The sequence below is a fragment of the Atractosteus spatula genome, chromosome 21 (assembly GCF_055471065.1).
Source record: "Atractosteus spatula isolate fAtrSpa1 chromosome 21, fAtrSpa1.hap1, whole genome shotgun sequence".
NCBI lineage: Eukaryota > Metazoa > Chordata > Actinopteri > Semionotiformes > Lepisosteidae > Atractosteus > Atractosteus spatula.
In genome coordinates, this window is record NC_142726.1 from 3,097,961 (window position 1) to 3,117,584 (window position 19,624).

General features: G+C 45.4%; 2 protein-coding genes and 1 long non-coding RNA gene across 3 annotated transcripts in view; 1 reads left to right on the forward strand and 2 right to left on the reverse strand.

The window, feature by feature from the left end:
* The window catches only part of wtip (WT1 interacting protein), a 37,166-nt gene extending 26,360 nt beyond the window's left edge, over positions 1-10,806 (reverse strand). Inside the window, exon 1 of the mRNA XM_088938550.1 lies at positions 8,485-10,806. Coding sequence (XP_088794676.1) covers positions 8,485-9,982 — 1,498 coding nt within the window. The 5' untranslated portion in view covers positions 9,983-10,806. The remainder of the gene's footprint in view (positions 1-8,484) is intronic.
* Positions 10,807-13,157: 2,351 nt separating this feature from the next.
* On the reverse strand, positions 13,158-17,046 carry sdr42e1 (short chain dehydrogenase/reductase family 42E, member 1). The gene is made up of 3 exons (XM_088938855.1): positions 16,998-17,046; positions 16,438-16,513; positions 13,158-14,951 (listed from the first exon to the last, which is right to left on the reverse strand). The coding sequence occupies exons 1-3, from the start codon at positions 17,044-17,046 to the stop codon at positions 13,853-13,855; spliced, it is 1,224 nt and encodes a 407-aa protein (XP_088794981.1). The 3' UTR covers positions 13,158-13,852.
* A 169-nt stretch (positions 17,047-17,215) lies between these two features.
* LOC148817004 (uncharacterized) lies at positions 17,216-19,176 on the forward strand. Its single transcript, XR_016094624.1, has 3 exons — positions 17,216-17,316; positions 17,926-18,002; positions 18,988-19,176. It is a non-coding gene; the product is annotated as an uncharacterized LOC148817004 (long non-coding RNA).
* The last annotated feature ends 448 nt before the right edge of the window (positions 19,177-19,624 follow it).

Consider the following 19,624-nt stretch of genomic DNA (forward strand, 5'->3'; position numbering starts at 1 on the left):
GGACCACAAAATGAATGATTTAAGGAAACTCAAGGGCATGCACTACTGATCTTGTGCAACCTTTCTCCAAGAAGCACAGCAAATTTCGTGTACAGAACAATGTGTCCTAAACGCTGTGGGGTGGACATTTCACTCTCTCTCCCACTAACAAGCTCTTTCCTTCCTTAGACTGGCGGAAAACAAACAAATAAGATGTCTGCAACAACGGCAGAGCGACATTACTTTTGAAAAAATGTCCTTCCTCTATCATCCGAGTATGGCTCTGCCATATACCCCGGGGAAGAACGTGACGCACCACACTTGGCGTCACCGATAACCAAGGAAAAGAACATCATGAACACTTGTCAAGGTAGGATTGTGTCTGCTCTGTCCCCTTTTCAGCTGGCTTACCTTGCGCTTGCTAACTCTTATCAGGTCCTGCTTAGACCCTTCATTAGAAAACCACTCTCGGCTGTATTAATATCCATCCCCTTCAGCAAAGTATTCACATGCACAGTTCTTAGTCTGATTGCACAGAGGAAACAACACCTGACACTCTTAAATTCTTTTCTGACAAGGTGTCCTATCATTTCTAAAACTGAAATTCTCCACCGGTAGATGATAACACAGAAGAAAATGTGGAAAATTTCAAACTTTGAGGTATCCCTTCATGCAATGGTAGCTGCTACCTGTATTCACTGCTATGCGAATCTGGAAGATGACACCAGGTAAGAAAGAGTAATCTGTTCATGACTTTTCCATGCTAGTGCCGAAAGCACTGATTAATTTCACTGGGTGGTAAACAGCAGTCTCAGCACGCAAGTAATTTAACTGTAATTCTAAAATATGTAAAAAAAATGTGAAGCCAAGGAAGTTCTACGAGTTTTTTGAGCAATAATTACATGCACTTAGCACTCTCAGATAAAAAAAAAATGACTGACAAACATTTCAGAGAATCTCATGAACAGCTGCGCTCAAACTTCACACAGTGGCACTTTGAAGATTATCTTCTGGCTGGTGCACCTTCTGTACTTTATCTGACAGAAGTGATTTCTGGTGTAATTCTGAAAATTGCACTTCCACATGCTGCAAAGCTGCACTTCTGTATCGATGAACCTATTCAATAACGACATGCATCACTACAGGTATCTATAGTTACAGTATGTTAAGGTAAATACCGCAGTTTTGCTCATGTTGATCCTATACATGAAACACCATGAATCATAGCGTCTAGGTCTGGAAGACTGAAGGCCAGTGAGTGTACTCAGGTGACTGCCTTCTTCTGGTGAACTGTACTCCCCCTTACCACAAGGTACTAAGCTACCAAGGACCTAGTGAATCAACCCTCAGCCATCTGGAGAGTCACGCTGTTGTGCTACCAACAAGTTCAAAGCCAAACTCAGCAAGTCAGTACAAATGAAGCCGAGAACAGCCAAGGGCCTGAAGGTATGACTCACGGTGCGGAGGACTAAGAGCTGTAATGAGACGAGTGTAATAGGAGCGGGTGGCAAGCGCTCCCACAGGAGCTTGCAGCGCAGTCCAGACCCAGCGTCTCTGGAGCAGGACAGGCGCTCATGAATGAACTCGTGCTGTACGCCCGGTAGAGCTGAACGGGTCTAATCAGCATTGGGGGGAAAAATATGTTAGAGCTGTGGGCTCTCTTCTTAACTGAAACAAATTCTTCCAATGCCTGGTGTGGGACTGGCGGAGGGGGGGTTTGCCAGCATCTTTACATCCTCAACTGCTTTACAGCCTAAATCATGAGGGTTAAGTGGAGTGGACAACCGAGGGCTTGATCTGGAAAGAACTTGAAGACGATCCAATAGCCCTCCAACACAAGAAGCCTTCCAGTGCTGGGCTGTCTGATCTCTCGTGTAAAAGCAATGGGGGTAATGGTCGATTCAACTCAAATGTGGAGAAGCAGGAAACCTCTTGCTGATGCCTGCCGGGTACTACCGAAACCGTTATGCACCACACAGTGCAAAACATTTGGAAAAAAAACCACGAGGAGGTGACGCTGGATGTGCTCATCCTGGGAATGGAAATATTGCTCAAGCACAACCATTCCCAGCCAAGCTCAAGGAAAAGATCTAAAAATGCCAAGGTCTTCTCCTAAGGAAGCGGTCAGTGTATAAATATGACAGGGTGAAAGGCCAAGATGGAAACTTCTTGTTTTTTCCCCTTATTTCTGCCAGACCACTTGTCACTGCGGGTTAATGAATCCTGGAAGTACAGTCTGAATGGGGCCCAGAGTGGGGATTAATCACAAGGTCAAAAATTGCTCTTTTACTATCTAATCTTAGGCTCTACTGCGGAGACAAAGACAATTTTAGTGAAAGGGACAAAAACTCCTGAGTTTCTGCCCAATATTATAGGTGTCACTTTGCACTAATAAACTTGGCAATCCATTTACTCAACAACCAAGGTGCCTTTCCTAACTCCAGCGTTACACTGTGAAACCACACTGGCTCTAGATAACAGGACACTGCTTCTGAAAGACTGCGGTTCACTGGAACCTTTCAACGAACAAATTAATTGCCTTCATGAATGAGGGAATACGGCTCAGCTCTCTTCTCCTTCATCGGCCCTTTCCTGGAATGCATTTATAAGTTCCCTAGTGATGATAATAAAGACCAGTATTTTGGTGGTGCAACGTTGCATCTAGAAAACAAACTGACAGTAAAAAATGAGGGTCTGCAGGGGGACAGCCACGGCTCACTGAACTGTGCCAGGCCCTGGAAGAATGTATTGGTTTCAGTTAAGAAGAGAGCCCACAGCTCAATGCCGATGAGACCCGTTTGGGTCCACCGGGAGTACAACACGAGTTCATTCATGAGAGTGCTGATTTAGTGCAAACTCTACAACAAGCTGCAGGTGACCCCCACCGTTACGAAACTGTACAACTACATACCTGTAACACTCTGTGCCCCCTTTCAGCGAGTGGTTTATTTTTTTGGGAGTGAGGGGGGTAAGAAAACAAAACGCCCAACATTCCTCAGAGAGCTCTGGCATTGTCCCTTTCGCCTTGCGGGAAAACACGGGAAACGTGCTCCCCACTCCGCGCTCCGGCGCCACCCTCCCGACCAGCGCGCTCCTGCGCCACCCTCCCTCGCCCCTACCCGCTCGACGCGGCTGTGGCGATTATTATTCCGAGCAGGTGATTAGACTTGACCCCCACCAGTCCTGTCTGGCCACCGCGCCAAGCGCCCATGCCAGCTGTCTGGAGCAGCCTGCCGCCCCGCTGGCTGGCTAATGAAGAGACTTGGGGTGGGGGTGGAAGGAGGGGAGTGGGCTGGGGGGGGGGGGCGGGGAGCTTAATTTCAGCTTTGGCTCGATTCAGACGGGTTGTGTATTAGAAATACATTTACACAACAGCAACAGTGACAAGAACAACAACACACAGCGGCAATGTCTGGCAGAGCCGGCTGCCTGGTACACCAGGCCTCAACGCCCTACTGACGGAGCGCTCCCGTCGCCATGGAAACGGCGGTGTCCCTCTGGACACCGCACTCCAGGCAGGCCTTGCGAGGCCTTTTCCCTCTGGGCTACCGGCCTGTGCCTTTTTGTGTGTGTGTGTGGACAAACGACAGAAAACAAGATTTTATGCACAGGGTTAAGTCGTTACCGATCTTAGAATGCCAAAAAAAAAACAGTTCTGAACATTTTGTCTTTCACCACTGTCAGGCTACAACACGAAAATAACAAACTAGACAACAACGGTGTTTGTTTGTAAGAAAAAAAGTATTGACCAGGGGTCATAGCTAAAAAAATGATTTCACTGACACATGAATAGCTGCGTTTCACTGCTTTTGCCAGGTTAAAAAAATAAAGTGTTGTGTATTCTGTAAAAGTTATTTTACAGTCCTGTGGGATCAGTATGCCTACTAAGACCTAAAGTCCTATCTCAAACCCACCTCTATATATTGGAAGGCAGTTTCTAGAGCACTGAATCTATCTAACTCTGATGTTTAAGTGGTTCCATACAGTTAAGATTTATTCCTATCAAAAAGCACACAGAAGCTAAAAGGCAAGATAGGTTATCTAGGCAGACTGCTAAAAGTCCCCTACTGGGAAATCCTGTGAGCTGAGTCATGACTTTATAAATGCCAGTAGCATTGAGGACTTCAACAGCCAATAATCTTAGGGTGCCTGTATTAGTGAAAGTCTGCTAGAAACACTCATGCTTAAGCGCCACTAACTCACTGTGCAAATAGGAACTGCTCCGCTCATTTTCATTAGAGGACAACAGCTTGTGCCAGGAATGAGATACAATTAAAGACACTGACTGAGAGCTTGGGAAGCTCCTTCACTAAAAGACTAAGCTTCCATTTTCACTTGTCAGCACCACAGCAACCTACAGATAGGTAACCACCTGAGGGTATTCAATGACAGAAGCACCAAGTCACTGCCATTTTTTCTTAGATGAATAAGGGTGGGTGGCATGGTGGCACAGCGGTTAGCACTGCTCTGGAGCCCTGGGTTCAATTCCAGATCTGAGGTGCTATCCGAATGGAGCCTGTATGTTCTCCTCGGGTTGACATGGGCTTTCTCCAGGTGCTCCAATTTCCTCCCACAGTCCGAAGTCATACTACTTTCTTAATTGGTTTCCGGGAAAATTGGCCCTGGTGTGGAAGTTTGTGTTCTGCAATGCACCGGCGTCCTGCCCACGGTGTATCCTGCCTTGCACCCACTGCTTGCTGGGATAGGCTCCGGCTTCTCCGTGACCCTGAACTGCATTAAGCAATTAGGAAATGGATGGACGGATGGATGAATAAGGGCAAGTAACCCAGCTTTTTAACTGATTTTAGCAATTAACTGAAGAGATCGGTAATTATAAATTTCCTATGGATCAGATGATATTTTGTTAATATTTTAACAATGGTATTTAAAATATTTAAAAAATAATTTAATTGTGCTATTTTAATGTGACAGCATTAAAATGCTCTTGGAGAGGAGTTTTTGATGTGTGAAAGAATTAAAATACTTAAGTTGTGAGGTTTATCAGCACAACCTTTAAAGCACAACCTAAAAAGGATCGGAAAAATAATTCAAACCACTGAATTAATTCAAACCTCCAAACACAATTTGTAATATTTACTGCAGGTGACTTTTTGTACAAGCACCATGAAATCTCAGCATGTCATCACACCCTCAAGGACTTGTGGGGGAACAATAATCAGACTGACTGGTTACCCTGTTATAGAAAAGATACTGCTTGTTCTGGAATCAGGCCACAGAGGAGCAGCAAGATATTTTCTGGGGCTTAAGAGGATGTCCTGCTCTGACAGGCTATAGGAACTGAACCTTTTTAGTCTTGAACAGAAAAGATGATAAGACCTTGACAAAGACTTCTTCAGAATGAATACTGAAACACAAACCAGAGAACACAAGTGGAAACTATATAGAAGCGCTCTTAAACTCTTTACACAAAGGGTAGCAGGAGTATGGAACAAGCTACCCAGGCATGTTGTTTAAGCTGATGCTGTGCTTTCTACCAACAAACAGCTTGATGAGATCCTTTGATCAATTAGGTACAGATGAGCTAGACAGGTTGAATGGCTTCCTAGCGTAACTTTTTAAACGTTTCGAGTTCAAAAAGAGACTGTCCTTCAAAAACAGAGTAGTGGTCTCATTTCGTGAAACACATGGGTCTTTACCACACACACTAGAAACAGACAAGCAAACCAAGTGACTTAACCCCGAGGAGGCTGAAAATACAACACAACCCCCTCCCACCTTAAAATGTAAACTCCTTTATATGCAACTACTTTTTTATACATCAGGACTTATATATTCAATGTTTCTATTTAATTTTATGCCATACTTGAGCATGGGTCACAGAACTGGGTGAAACCACACACACGCAGACAGGGGCAGTCACGTGAAACCCCCTGTTCAGGTTTGTGCCACTACACCTTCATTAACCCTCTCCATCACCAGCTTTGGCAGAAACGGGGCTCTGTCCACATCACCGCAGTACAGTGCAAGCTTGAACCGCTGGCCTTGCGTGCCGGAACATCAGAGCTCCGGGAGAAGGCCCACAGAGTGCCCTCTCTCACCACCGCGCCCCGGACGTGGCTCCTGCGGTCTCAGGCTTTGCTGCCCTGTGATGCCAGGGCCATGTGGCAATTACTTGGCAGCTGTAAACAGGTACCCGATTTCCCTGATCGCTGATCGGCTCTGCATAAAAGCATGAGTCAGTCGCAACATTTCTGGTCTACACTAACATCTCCCGGACCTGTCTGCCATGTTCTTTCCTTCAGCTCTGCTCAGCCCTGCTAAACTAAAGCTTCAGTTTTAGTGACAGAGCTGTTATGGTGCTGCAATCAAACAGCCCACCTCTTTCACACAGTGCCTGAATCTGGGTCTTTCGATGCTTGCAAGGGGATTCTAGAGAAGACACAATGTGCTGTGCTTGTGGGACCCGTGATTAATTCAAATAATTAGCCTAAGGATTGCCGTCCTCAAACTGAGCCTCCATACAAACTACAATCATTTAGATGTTAAATCTCCAAAGAGATTAAAGAACATTTAGGTGAATGGAGAGACTCTGGAACCTTTCTGTCGTTACTCTTAGCCTCTGTAAGCTTCCCTATCTTTTACATCACAGTAATTTCAATATAATTTATATACGTATTAAAGATAAACATGGCATGCCCCTGCTAATCTATTTTTGAAGTGTTTCAGATTGCTCCTGTAAAACTGAAATCAACTCACTGTTGATACAGTAACTTCAAATTTACTCCCTAATGCGCGCACACACACACACATTTACATCCCAATCATAAACTGCAACAACTCTGTGACTGATTGGGGTTCCAGTCGGATTCCATTCTCAAGCACAGGGTGGACTGTATCCCACAGAAAACAAGAAGATGGGAGTTCACCAGCTAGGCCTTTAAAATAAAAGAAGACCGGTAAAGAGCCACGGGCTTGATCTATGTTCGCGAAAGACAGCTGTTTCGTGCATCATGCCTTTCTAGCTAAAAGGGTAAATCAGTTATCAAACAGCTCATGCTGGTTCCAACAGGCCCATACTGCACAGCAATCTTTATCAGCAGGATGGCTACCATTAATTGCTTCAGCAGAGAAGACGAATCCCCAGGCAGTGCTGAGCTAAGAGTTTAAAATGAATTACCCTCTCTTCCCTGGAGCTCCTCCTGCAGAACCTGCACATGTGCTTCTGTTTACTCTTGCACTACACAGATTTCTTTTCCCCCACAGGTTTCTTACAGACATGAGCACAGGCCTGAATCCCTTCTCCGAAATGCCCCTTATGACAGCTGAAGGAGGCATTTGACGGGGAGCCTTTGAGGAGAGTAGTTCTTAACCGAGACAAGATGCTGTACGGAGAGCACAGTATCGGTACCTGGCTCTAAAACCGCTGGGAGGGCTGTACTAAGCACCTATACCGCACAGCTTCTGCCATTGTATTGGACTCGCAGCATACTGAAAACCTCGGTGTGGGGCTGAACCCTTGAGTATCAGTGCAGTGAGGGGCGTAAAACACGGACATGATCATGAAGCAGGAAATAAAACGTGTTCCCTTAATCCTGCAGTTACTAAAAAGTATGCAAAGACGGGGCGGGCTGTCAGGTTGTCTGGGCTACCACAGGTTGGCCATGAAGACTCCTCTTTGTTTGAGGCGGGGGGAAGGGTCTTAGATGGGGGGCGGTCTAAGCTTTCAAATAGCTGTTTCTTTCTGCTCGGTCCGCCCGCTACGGCGGCAGGTGTTACTACAGAGGGCCCGGGTGTGTTAGCAGACGGCGGCAGGACGGAGAGAGGCGAAAGGAGGCGTTCAATGTCCCAGAAGGCTTAGTGAAACACGCATTTGCTTCATATCGTTCGGGAAGACAAGCCTGAGGACGGATCTTCTCGTCCTGCACTCTGAAGACGCGCTTTATACAGTAACTGCCGAGGCTCAGCATCGCCAGTTCAGAACCAAAGTATCCAATCACACATGTAATAAAACATTTATGTGTTTATATGTTTCATAATAAAACAATATGATTATTTTAAGTTTCATGTCAAAGTGGGGATTTTTTTTCCACTAAACGGGAGAGGTGTGTGTATTTGTAGGAAACGTTCATTCACTTTTAATTAACCAAGTCTACGCTTCACTGTCTCCATCCTTCACGACACAGCTCACGAAATCAGGCACACTTTTTATTTAATAACCTGTGTCTGTTTAATGCAAACACACTCTTCACGCTGCGTGTACGCAAATTACAGTTATTCAGCTTAAAGGGGAGCTACAAAAAGCATTTAAAACCAATTCAGAAAGCTCCAGGGCTGCACGCCTCGCAATATATTTAACAGTCGCAGTGGGTGTCTAACTGCATTATGGAGCATAATCCAGGAAATGCAGAGCCTGGCAAGCGGCCGCAGACCACGGAAAGTGTCAGAAATAAAGTTGTGCCACGCAAGTCACCACCCAAAACTGGACCCGGGACTTGCGTGGGTCCCGTGAGTAACCGTAAGGGCCCCCGCGTTAATAACACTCACCAAAATACTCCTTTTTCATGTGCATTTCCAGCTCCTTCTCCAGCTCCAAAGTGAGCGCCTCTAGCCTCCTCTCCGCTTGGCTAGGGCCGCTCTCCCGGCTCGGGGTGACGTGGTACGGCAGCTTCAACTTCTGCGCCGCCGGCGAGCCTTTCGCCGGGCTGCCATAGTTAAACGGTGGCGGAGCGCCCTGGCCGGCTTCTGGGTTCAATCCTGCCGGCTGGGCTTGTTGCTGCTGCTGCAGCTGCAGCTCTTGCCTGGCAGGGGACGACTGAAGGTGGCCCCTGGGGTGGAGAGCGCCGGCGTCCCCGAAATCCTGCACCACCGTATCCTCCTGCAAGCCCGGCCCCAGCATGGACGACCGGGGCGAGGGCAGCTGGAGGTCCGGGTAGGTGCTCATGGAGCCCCGAGAACTGCGCGAACTCCGGGAGCTGTGGCTGGAGATGCTGGACCGGGGGCTGGCCACGCAGTTGGACACCCCGGCTCTGCCGCTGCCGTCCTGGCTGCAGATGCTGGACCGGGGGCTGGCCACCGGCACGCCGTGGACCACGGCGCCCTCATGCTCCGGGTTCCCCGCCGGCACGTACCGCGAGTCGGAGTAGCTGGACCGGGGGCTGGTGGTGCAGGAGTACTGGCTGGCCGTGCTGGACCTGGGGCTGATGTGCCTTTGGTCGTAGCCCATGCTGATGCCGCTGGTGCGGTTGCTGCTGGGCTTGCTGCCGCAGTCGTAGCTGTTCAAGCTGGCCCGCGGGCTGGAGTGCTTGCTGGTGTCGCTGGCGGTGCTGGCATAGCTGGACCGGGGGCTCAGCGCGCTGCTCCCGTCGTACTGCACCAGGCTGCACCGGGGGCTGGTGTACTTGTCCTGCCCGGGCACCACCAGGCTGGAGCGGGGGCTGCTGACGCTGGACCGGGGGCTGGGGTGCTTGCTCTGCTCCTGAGAGGGCAGGGAGGACGGCAGGCTGGACCGGGGGCTGGTGGCACAGTACCGGCCGTCGTGACTGGTGCTAACGCAGACACTGTTGCCCCGGCTGCCCGGGTAGGGGGGGAAAGGTTGTTTGTTCAACACCACTCCGTCATAGGCACTCCCGGTGCTGTACCTATGCCCCTGCACCTCCAAAGAGTACCTCCGGTGCCGCTCGGAAGCGCCGCTATAGCAAGGCAGGGCAACTTCGGATTTGGTGCAGTGGCCATCCTCGCCGTAAACCGCGTCTCTCTGTGGGCTGCAGAAGTCCAACGGGACCACTCGGTTGCCATTCACGGGTCTCAGGGGGGCCGTGCCGTAAACTTTACTCCCCGACGGGTAATTTTCAAAACCCGGTAGCTGGGGGTGAGGCACGGAATCACCATTCATCCTTTCACTGCGCGCAGAAAACTCCAAGTCGGGGTTGATGACCATGTCGGCTCTCCCACTGTAAATCCCGTCCTTGCAAGATTCATACAAAGAAAGATCCTCTATCAACTTACTCGCTCTGTGTCCCACATCGTCCTCATACTTATCCATGGTTGTGGCTACGGGAGGGGGGGGATCAAGTTAGCTTGAGAACTGCCGAGTGAGAGAAAGCAAATTCCACTTCACATATAAATTCCAACAACAAAAAAAAACCTTTTTTTTTTAAATCCAACAATCAGCCCTTGTTTCACCGAGGAAACTCCCGTTCTCGTACTCTCAGCATGCTGCTCGACCAGATCCTTCGGAGATATTTTTTTAAAAAAGCACTTTTTTACCGAAAAGAAATCAGCCCCCCCATCCGAAAAGACGACGTTTGTCAATTCCAGGCTTTTGCGAAGTTGAAGGGTCCGTACAGTCAATGGCGCGCTGCGCGGAGGAATTTTCCCGTGCACATTTTCCACTTTCCCCACCCGGAGCTCGCAGCCTGCCCCCCAGACGACGCCAGTAAATCGCTGACGCGAGGTTCCGAGGCGCCCCGCGTCGCTGGGCCGAACCGTGCCCGGGAGCCGAGGCAGCGGTGTGGGAGAAACTGAAAGAGGAACTGTTTTCTGTGGAAGGAATGCGTGGACGGAGACGGGGCTGCGCTGCGCCTCTCTGGAATGTAGTTAATGCCGGAGAGAAACAATGATTGTAACCAGCGAGGGGGGTTCCAAGCTCGGCGAGCGCAGAGTTACTTCACACGTTTCCGAAAGCGTCTGTTCTCTTCCGACCGCCCGCTCGGCCCCTCGCAGACAGTCGGTTTAGAGCCCCCGAAGCGCAGGCATTACCTGCCCGTCTCGTCGCCGAGTTTGGCCACGGAGCTCTTGCAGCGCAAAGAGTGAAATAAAGCGAGGCACCACGGCATCACAAAACAAATGAAGGGAAGAAAAAAAAAAGGGGGGGGGGGGGAGGACGCCGGAAAGCGCCGCGGTACCATTTGCCCCAGGCTCTGTGCCAAATTAAAAATAGTTAGCTCTCCTCTGTCTACACTTATCCCCAAAAACAGCGGTCCCTGTTCTTTTAATGCGTCCACTTGTGACCAGTATATCAATTCAACACGAGACCTGAGAAATGTTACCCTCCCCCCCCCATTTTGTGAGAGGAAATAAAATATTCAATATTTGTTTTTTTTCGTAAATATTAACGTTTAAAATACTTGAGGATATCAAATAGGGAGACATCGTCTTTGTTACTTCTGACATAAACACTACCTGATGCTGCGGTGAACGTCAAAATACAACATACAGTACATCTACAATACAGTATTTATATCCATCTAAATACAAAGTACAAAGTCTGCCTTAGTTAAAATCTGATAATGCAGTATGTATTCAGCTTTAGATACACTGCATTTCTCTAGGCAGCGAACTGCAAAGTCAATTTTCCATAATACTAAACACTCTCCCCCCTTGTATCCTTGGGTCGGTATTTGGAAATAACGTTGATTTTTCAGAAAATATCAAATATATGTGGAGATTTATTTGCTCATTCCAACAAAGTCAATTTAAAACTTTCGTGAGAGCAATGTATATAACATTTCTCTATTAGAACGTTTATATTTGAACAGCCCTAACCGTGTATCTTATAACTACTTCACAGATAAAGACTCCGTACTGGCAATAATTCACCCTAGCAAACTGTTAATTTTCATGATGTCTCTACCACTGGGTTCAGATAGAGTGCACCAATATCTGTCTGCTAATCCATAGATAATAGTTCTGCATCACTGTTTCAGGTGAAGGGTGTCAATATTGTCTGCAACTACGCACAATTCTGTAATGTTTCTAGTTTGCATAAGGGGTTAATTCACTTGCATGTGAAGAATCTGCCCTCTGTCCCGGTCGCTTTTCTGGAGACTTGATTGAAGAGTCTGAGGGCACAGGCAAAGAGGAACCCTCTGGTCTCAAGTACACCACTTTGGATCACATTACAAATTCTGACGGTTCAGGTCTCTTTAGCTCAGTTCTGGCTTGTTTTGGAATTTAACAACATTTTCTGACGCAAGTGTGTATGCGTATGGAGGTTTATGTTTTTGTTAACACAAGCAAAGTATACATTTTTCCAGAATTCTACAACTATTTGTGTGTAGGAAGCACTTTACACAAACTATTGTGGGAGCCCAGAATATGGTACCCACCCATGTTGTTAAAGCGGATACCAGGCTTCACGTAAGGGTGGATGGCATTGTTAGATCAATTCCTTACTAGCAAACAAGCTATATGGGCCCAACATTTCTCATTGTTCTGTATCAGAAAATAACCTCTCAATGGTTCATAATGGCTGCATATACCCGCTGAACCACAGCTGAAGAAATCGTTATGTCAGGCCATCTAGTGACAAACCGGAGACACTGCAGCATGGCAGAGAGAGTCCAGCACTAAAAATCACTTGTTAAAACCCTTACCTTTCAGGATCCGCAGTGGGGTAATGCACAAATTACTTTTTTAAGAAGGTAATGTATCTTAAAATCAGGTTCCCAGTTGTGGCGCAAGATTATACAATGGATAGACACTTGCTGAATGATGTTTGGAACAGTGTTCCCTCTGAGAAAATAGGAAGAACGTGATCAACAACTCCACAAATGTCATGAAAACCTGCTCATGTAATCTGTTGTACAGGTATGGCAATAAACAAGTTAATTTAACCCAGTCTTTTGGATTCAGTTGTGCCCGAAAGGGTTAAATATTTGCTGTTGAATTCCATTGACAGAAAAATGTCAGTAATGAAAATATTTCCTGATGTACCAGGTTTCACTATCACATTGCATATTTCTGTGCTTGTGGAAACACATGACATTCTGTGCAAAAACAAGTATTGCTAGGGAGCTCCAAAAAATAACACTTACACTTTTCAAACTAGAATTACATTTTACAGAGTTTTTTTGGCATGAAGATATTCAACAAAGACAAGCTGGATCAGGTGATTAATTTCCCAATACTCTATATTCAAATATGAAATAGTTTATGTTGGACTGCTCACCATTTCCATTAACAATTAATTTGGTTTTAAAAATATCTGTATAATACAGTGGAGTAAGGTATATATATTGCATTATTTCTGCAAGCTTAATTTACCCTGTAGAAATAACAATCTTAATTTAGTTCCAAGGACAAAACAAGCAAGTGTGAATTCTTACACAGCTTGTTCTTCTTTCATTTATAATGCACCTCTCTGACTTTTTGTATGACTGCAGTAATGATAATCACAAGGCAGTGATACAAGCAGATGGAAAAAATAGACAGGAGAAAGTTCAAAAACTTTTATTTCATGTATTTGTTTAAAGAGGCTTTTACAAAAAAGGATCTAGTTGAGATCTTGAACTGTAAACACTGAAGTGTTAAAGACCAGGACAAGACTATTAGAGGTTAGAAATCTGGGCTGCCAGCTGGACGATTGTGGGTTCAAGTCCCTGCTGAAGTCCTATTGTACACTTGAGCAGGACACTTCCCCTCAATTGGTCCAGTCCTACCAGCTGTGCAAACCTGTACCAGCACTGCCAAGAGTAACCCCAAACTGACTAGCACCTACACCAGGAGAAAGACACATACCCTTAGTTTGCTTAGTGCTACAGACACCAGGATTAGGTATTTACTGTATAGTAATTTAAACAAATGCATTCAACATCACAAGTAGGAAAGAATTTTGTGTTGTGAGCACTCCTTCTTTCTTTGTGGAATGTTATACATCTCTGACAGAAACACATCAGTCCACACAACACTGTCTGTCCAACCTCTGACAGCTTTTACAGCAAACATAAGGTTTAAAACAATGACATCAATTCCTGATCTTGTTTTAGAGCGCGAGCTTAGAGCTTGTTAGAGCTCTAACAGCACACAATGTAGTAAATCCCTACTAAGTATACTGCATTTTATAATGCCACGTTTAATAATATATTAGAAATTCCTTCTTATCAGTTTAGATCTCTTGGTTAGTTCAGTGCAGTTACGTGCCAACAACTGGAATGTAGGAAAAGATAACAGCAACTAACATAGCCATGAGAAACACGTCCCGGAGCAGCTGTTTGAACGAGGGGGAATATGGCTTTCTTCCGTGGCCCTTGTCTTTAAACCACTGCACGACGTCATCCAGGCTGTAACGCCGGGGCTCGTAGCCCAGCTCCTCCTCGGCCTTGGCCATGCTAAAGTAATGGGTGACGCCCGTCTTGTAGACCTCCGTCCGCGTGAGCAGAGGCTGGAAGTTATACAGTCGGCCAACGAGGAAGTGAACCATCTCAGTGAGGAACGCAAAGAAGTAGACGAGGGAGACCGGGAGGCGGAGCCTTGGGAAAGGGTAGCCAAGGCCTTCCACCAAAGGCCGGAAAAACTCGAAGTTGTTAACGGGCCTGCCGTCGGATATGAAGTAGGCCTGGCCCGCTGCTCGGTGCCGTTTTGCAGCAGTCAGGGCCTCGGCTGCCAGCACGTGCGCGGCCGCCAGGTTGTCCACATGGACGAACTCCACCAAGCTCCCGGCGTCCCCGTAAACAAACCTGAAGATCCCGCTTTCGATGTAGCGGACGATTCGCGGCAGGTGCCTCCGCTCTCCAGGCCCGTAGATCCCTGCTGGACGCAGGGCACAGGTTCTCAAGAGGCCTGCCCCGCCTCGCAAGGCTGTGCCATTTGCCCTCAGCACCGCCATTTCGGCTAGGGACTTGGTCCTGGAGTAGTGGTCAGGATGGAGATGGAGCGGCAGATAGGGAAGGGACTCGTCTCCATTTTCGATCACCTGCCCTCCGAACACCACGTTAAAGGTGCTCGTGTAGACCAGCCTGGGGACGGCGTTTCCCACGCAGGCTCGGATCACGTGCTCCGTGCCCCACACGTTCACCTCCTCGATCAGGGCGCGGTTCAGCTGCTCTCTCCCCGACATCCCGTAGGACGCGGTGTGGAAGACGCAGTCGACCCCCCGCGTTGCCCTCTCCACCTCCCAGTATTCCCTGACGTCTCCCCGCAGGAACGCCATGCCATCTGGAATGGCCTCGCTCGGTGGCTGGACATCGAAGAGAGTAACTAATGCCCCCGCTTCATGCAGAGCGCATGCAAGGCTGAGGAGGAAAGATAAGCATGGGTTATCAATCTGCACAAGCCTTTCAACCGGACTGGCGTTACGCACAGAGCAGAGAAATTAATATTCAAACTCTGGCATTAATAATGCATTTGAACAAGAAAACACAGCAGTGGCCTGGCGTGTCAAAGCCAACATGATGCACCCTGCAATACACAAGAGCACTGCCCCAGGAGTGGTGCTGTACAGATGATAAAAATGAGGAAAATGTAATCCAGACGTCCTGCAGCAAAATGTAAGAGGCTAAAATTAGGCTATGGAGTTGGTTAATCCTTAAGAGCTCTTTGTACATGCAGTTATCTCAGTGGCATTGTTTACAACAGGCAAAAGATATTTTTTTGCTTCAACGCTCGGGGGTGGTATGGATTCATGTCATCGGGTTTTTGATCTACAGTCTGATAAGGTGCTTTTTATTGTTCCCATCAAAATCTATTTTCATTGATTTGCAATAAAAATGAGTATAGGGGAAGAGATTATTTCAAGAGATTTTTCATTTGTAACTATAAAGGTTATTCAGCATCAGTACACAAAAAACATGTTAAAAAATCTAATACATAATATTTTTCAGGTGCTTATCACATCTGATTGTTTAAAAAAACTATAGTTTACATAAACATAACAGTTCCTTTGATCAATAAGAAAAGCATCAAAAGTGTGTAATTTCTGCAATTAGGAAGGAGATAAATGCATTGAATTTAAAGAGTTAAATACAAATTTGTTACATTACAACAAATTTACTTTCTGAAGACCACAATAGCTTACACAACCTTAGACTAAGGTCTATGCAAGCAAGTCAATGACTGAGAATAAGTATGAAATACAAGTGGAAACATTTACAAAAACACCAGATAGTTGGTGCAAGGCTGCCTCCTAGAGGAACTTCAGGTCCTGTTGTAATTCCTCTGGGCTTGAACTCTCCAAAGTGCTCCAGGGCTGGACTGGAAAGATGAATTTTGTGGACTATTTAATACTGAAAATCTACATTATACGATGAAGAATAAAAAAAAAAAAGTGGACCAGAATCAAGTAGGGAGCTTAGTCAGCAAAAAGTAGAAGTTAATTTCACAATGAAAAGTAGGAAGAAAAAAAAAGTTTAATCATGTTTTTGTTTTAACTTATGGAACTAACCACGAGGTAATTCTACAATGTCTTTCATCACATCTGCAGTAGACTAGAGGAGGAGTAAAAATGTGAATCATCCTGGCATTGAAACCATAATTCCATTATACAACATTGATGCCAACCTGACAAATAACTATTTATTACACGAACGTACTTTTCTTTGTATTCTGCAGACCTTTAAGTCACACATCTTGACAGCTATACCCTAATGCATGAACTACCTGAAAACTACCCGGGGCCCCAGCGCCACTAACCACTGCGCCTCCAGGCCACATGAGTTCAGACTGAAATATGAGCTCAGATCGAACAGCTTCATTTGGGCACAACTTCATGTGACAACTTACCGGAAACCAAAATAGCCTCCTCCTCCTGTGATGAGAAACATCTCTTTTGTTTTGCCCTGGTTAAGCTGTTCCATACCTTTAAGGAACAAATTGAGATAACTTTTAACAACAGAACATTATTCTGTTATGCATTATTCCAATTCAATATTTAAAGTGTAAGCAAAGTCTGTTTTTAATTAAGAAGATATATATATATACTTGTCTTGGGCTGGACTGCTGTAACACATCAATTTCCCTACGGGATTAATAAAGTATTATCTATCTATATATTTATCTTGTAGGAATTTAGATGCTCTACATCATTAAATAATCACAATCGATGTCTTAAAAATTTTTGGTAACAGCTGTGGGATTATTTCAAATTTTAGATGAATGGGGCTCGTCCAATTGAACTCAGTATTTCTTTATAATAATACTACGTTGAGCAGCTAACTGTGAAATTAACACAAGACCGCAGTATGTACATGTCATTTAGTTAGATTTGTACTAGGGATTTGAACATATTCTGATTTACAAACAGAAATGACTTTATTTACGGAAGGACACCACTCAACACATACCTCCGGCTTTTCCTAAACCTCGCAGCACGCATGCGCGCAAGCGGCGCATTAAAACAGCGACAACTTCCTGCGGGAACAATGTAGGCGGAGCTCCCCAGGATTCCCGGACCAAACTACGTAGTTTTTTTCCCGTATTTACCCCCCCGACACCTATTAAAACCCCGCAGTGGGCGGGGGGGTCTGAAACTGCTTACGTAATTTGAGTACAGTCGCATGTTGTTTTGGTTTCATTTGCGGAGAGCAGAAATGGCGGGGAAACTGAAACCCGATGAAATGAGAGATGTTATAAGTCGGCTGAACGCTATCAGCAATTCTTTAGGTACGTGTCATCATTAAAATGCCACCTAAATTCACTTTAGTGACTGGCTGTGGTCGGAAAAGTGAGGAACTGTACACTTGGTACCCGCTATGACCTAGTGCAACGATATATTCTACAGCCTTTTTGTAGTCGTAGGTATAATGTGAACAGTAGTTGCTGAATGCACTCTTTAAAGACTATACATTAAGTTGTAACATTATTTTTTAAAGCTTGAATTTCACGGTTTTTAAACCCCCCATAACAAACACCGGAGAGCCACTCCACTGCAGCTTTGTCACTTTTTTTTAAACACTTTTAACTTTTTAAGTCAGGTAATAGGTACACAAAAACGATTGAATGATTTTACGATACAGGAGTTAGGGTTTACAGCAGAAAGCAACATCGTTTTTTAGCTTGGGTGCTACACGTTACATTATTGCACGGGTCTGGAACAACAGACGTTTCAGACAGTGGTGATAAATAAATTGCACAAATCTGTGGAATTGTTCACCAGGTGTACCGTAAATCGCTGCAGCTGCTGCACACACATCACAATATAAACAAGGCTTACCCTCTGTTCATGCATGTTTTAGACCCACTCCATACTAATGACTATTTGTAATGTTTCAGAATCTGCTGTAGCCACATTACTGCAGAGCCAGGAGGACTTGAAAAAGGCCAACGAGACTCAGACATATCTGAATCAGGTAAGACACTCTTTCAGACAGCAGAGCTGTCTGACTTCATTGTTATTAGGTAGTATACATGTAGTTTACGCTTATGATTGGCAGTTAAAAGTGTTGATTCTAGTGGAACGTTCCTTGCACAGTATGGTGAACCAGATTAGTTGAACACTAGAAGAAGTAATTAGTATTAACCCTTATTATCATACTTTTTAAGCTTGCTACCCTGTTCACAGTATCCACTCTCTAACCACAGTTCTTTTTAGTTAGGGTTTTCAATCTTGTGTTTTACAATACAACATGGGAACACATGGACAGTGCAGTGATCGCCACCCTTCTCAGTCACTAGCATGTGCCTGAAGGTGACATGGAGCACAACCAAGCTCTGACCAAAGTCAGTCTACATTAGAGAGTAGCTGGGTCCGAGATTGATATACTGATCTTTGAAATTACTGATGAAGTCCTGAGTCAAGGTTGGGAAATCAGTGAACCACATTTGAACCACGAAATGTCAAAATCATGTGATTAAAGTCTGTTTTATCTTAATTTTGTCTGGTAGATTTAGACTGGTAGAAGTTTGGCTGGAAACCTAGCTACTTCTTGCTGTTCAGAACATGAGCCAGAATTCATTGTGTGTTACAGGGTTAAAAATATTACAGCATGTAATAGGATGTTTGTTGGAAGACTAATGTAATAAAAATGAACACATCAACATAAAAAAAAGGGTAGATGATTGTTTCCAAGGAGAGTCTTTGGCACTCTTGGTAGCTCTTACTTCCCCACTCACAGAGGTCTTTACCTTCAGCCCTCTTCCTTCTTGAAAAGGGAAAAACCTTAGGACCAGAAATGTGCACTGGGTGTCCACAAGTAGGTGAAACATGAGAATAATATGCCAACATGTCGAGTTTATGTTGTCCGATCACCACGTCCATTAAACTTTCCTATTTGTAAAACGAACGCAGCTCCACTTGTAATGCTGCCTAGGGCCTGTTTTTGTCCATTTTAACAGAGTCTACAGCCTCTCTATGCAGCGTTTGTTCCACAAGAAGAACTTGTTTCACCGTCTGGGGATGGGCCTGCTTAAATCTGGATCTGACGACTCATTTTGTGTCCAGTTTTCACCTTGTCCTTCCTCCTTGGCGTTCACTGTCAGTGTAACGCATTCAATAAATGTGATGATATGCTATTTCTCGAACCACTCGTATCCTCTGTGTCAGTGCTGTGCTTGTCCAGGCCTCTGTGGAGTGCCAAAATGTCCAGCAGCTGCCGAAAGGGCTTTCTGTTATTAAATGACCGTCAGCAGGGTTTTCATGACACCTCATCTAATTTCTTCGCTCCTAAAAAAATACATGCCAAAAAATCTCAAGTGCCAAAAGTCAATTTTTGGCTCTTCTTTTACATGACTAATTACAGTCCACACCCACTATTTGTCCATTGTTTTTAGTCTGTCTGGGGTTTTGACTGCACAAATCTGTTATTTGGATTTTCTTTCTTTTTTTTTCTTAACCATTTGAATAAAAGTCTTTTAAACCCAACCGATGTGCAGAGTGACTTAAGAACCAGGATGAGACATCTTTAAAAAAAATCCAAATCAGCAATAACAAAATACACTGGACAAGTAGAAACATTCCTTAGTAATGTGTAAA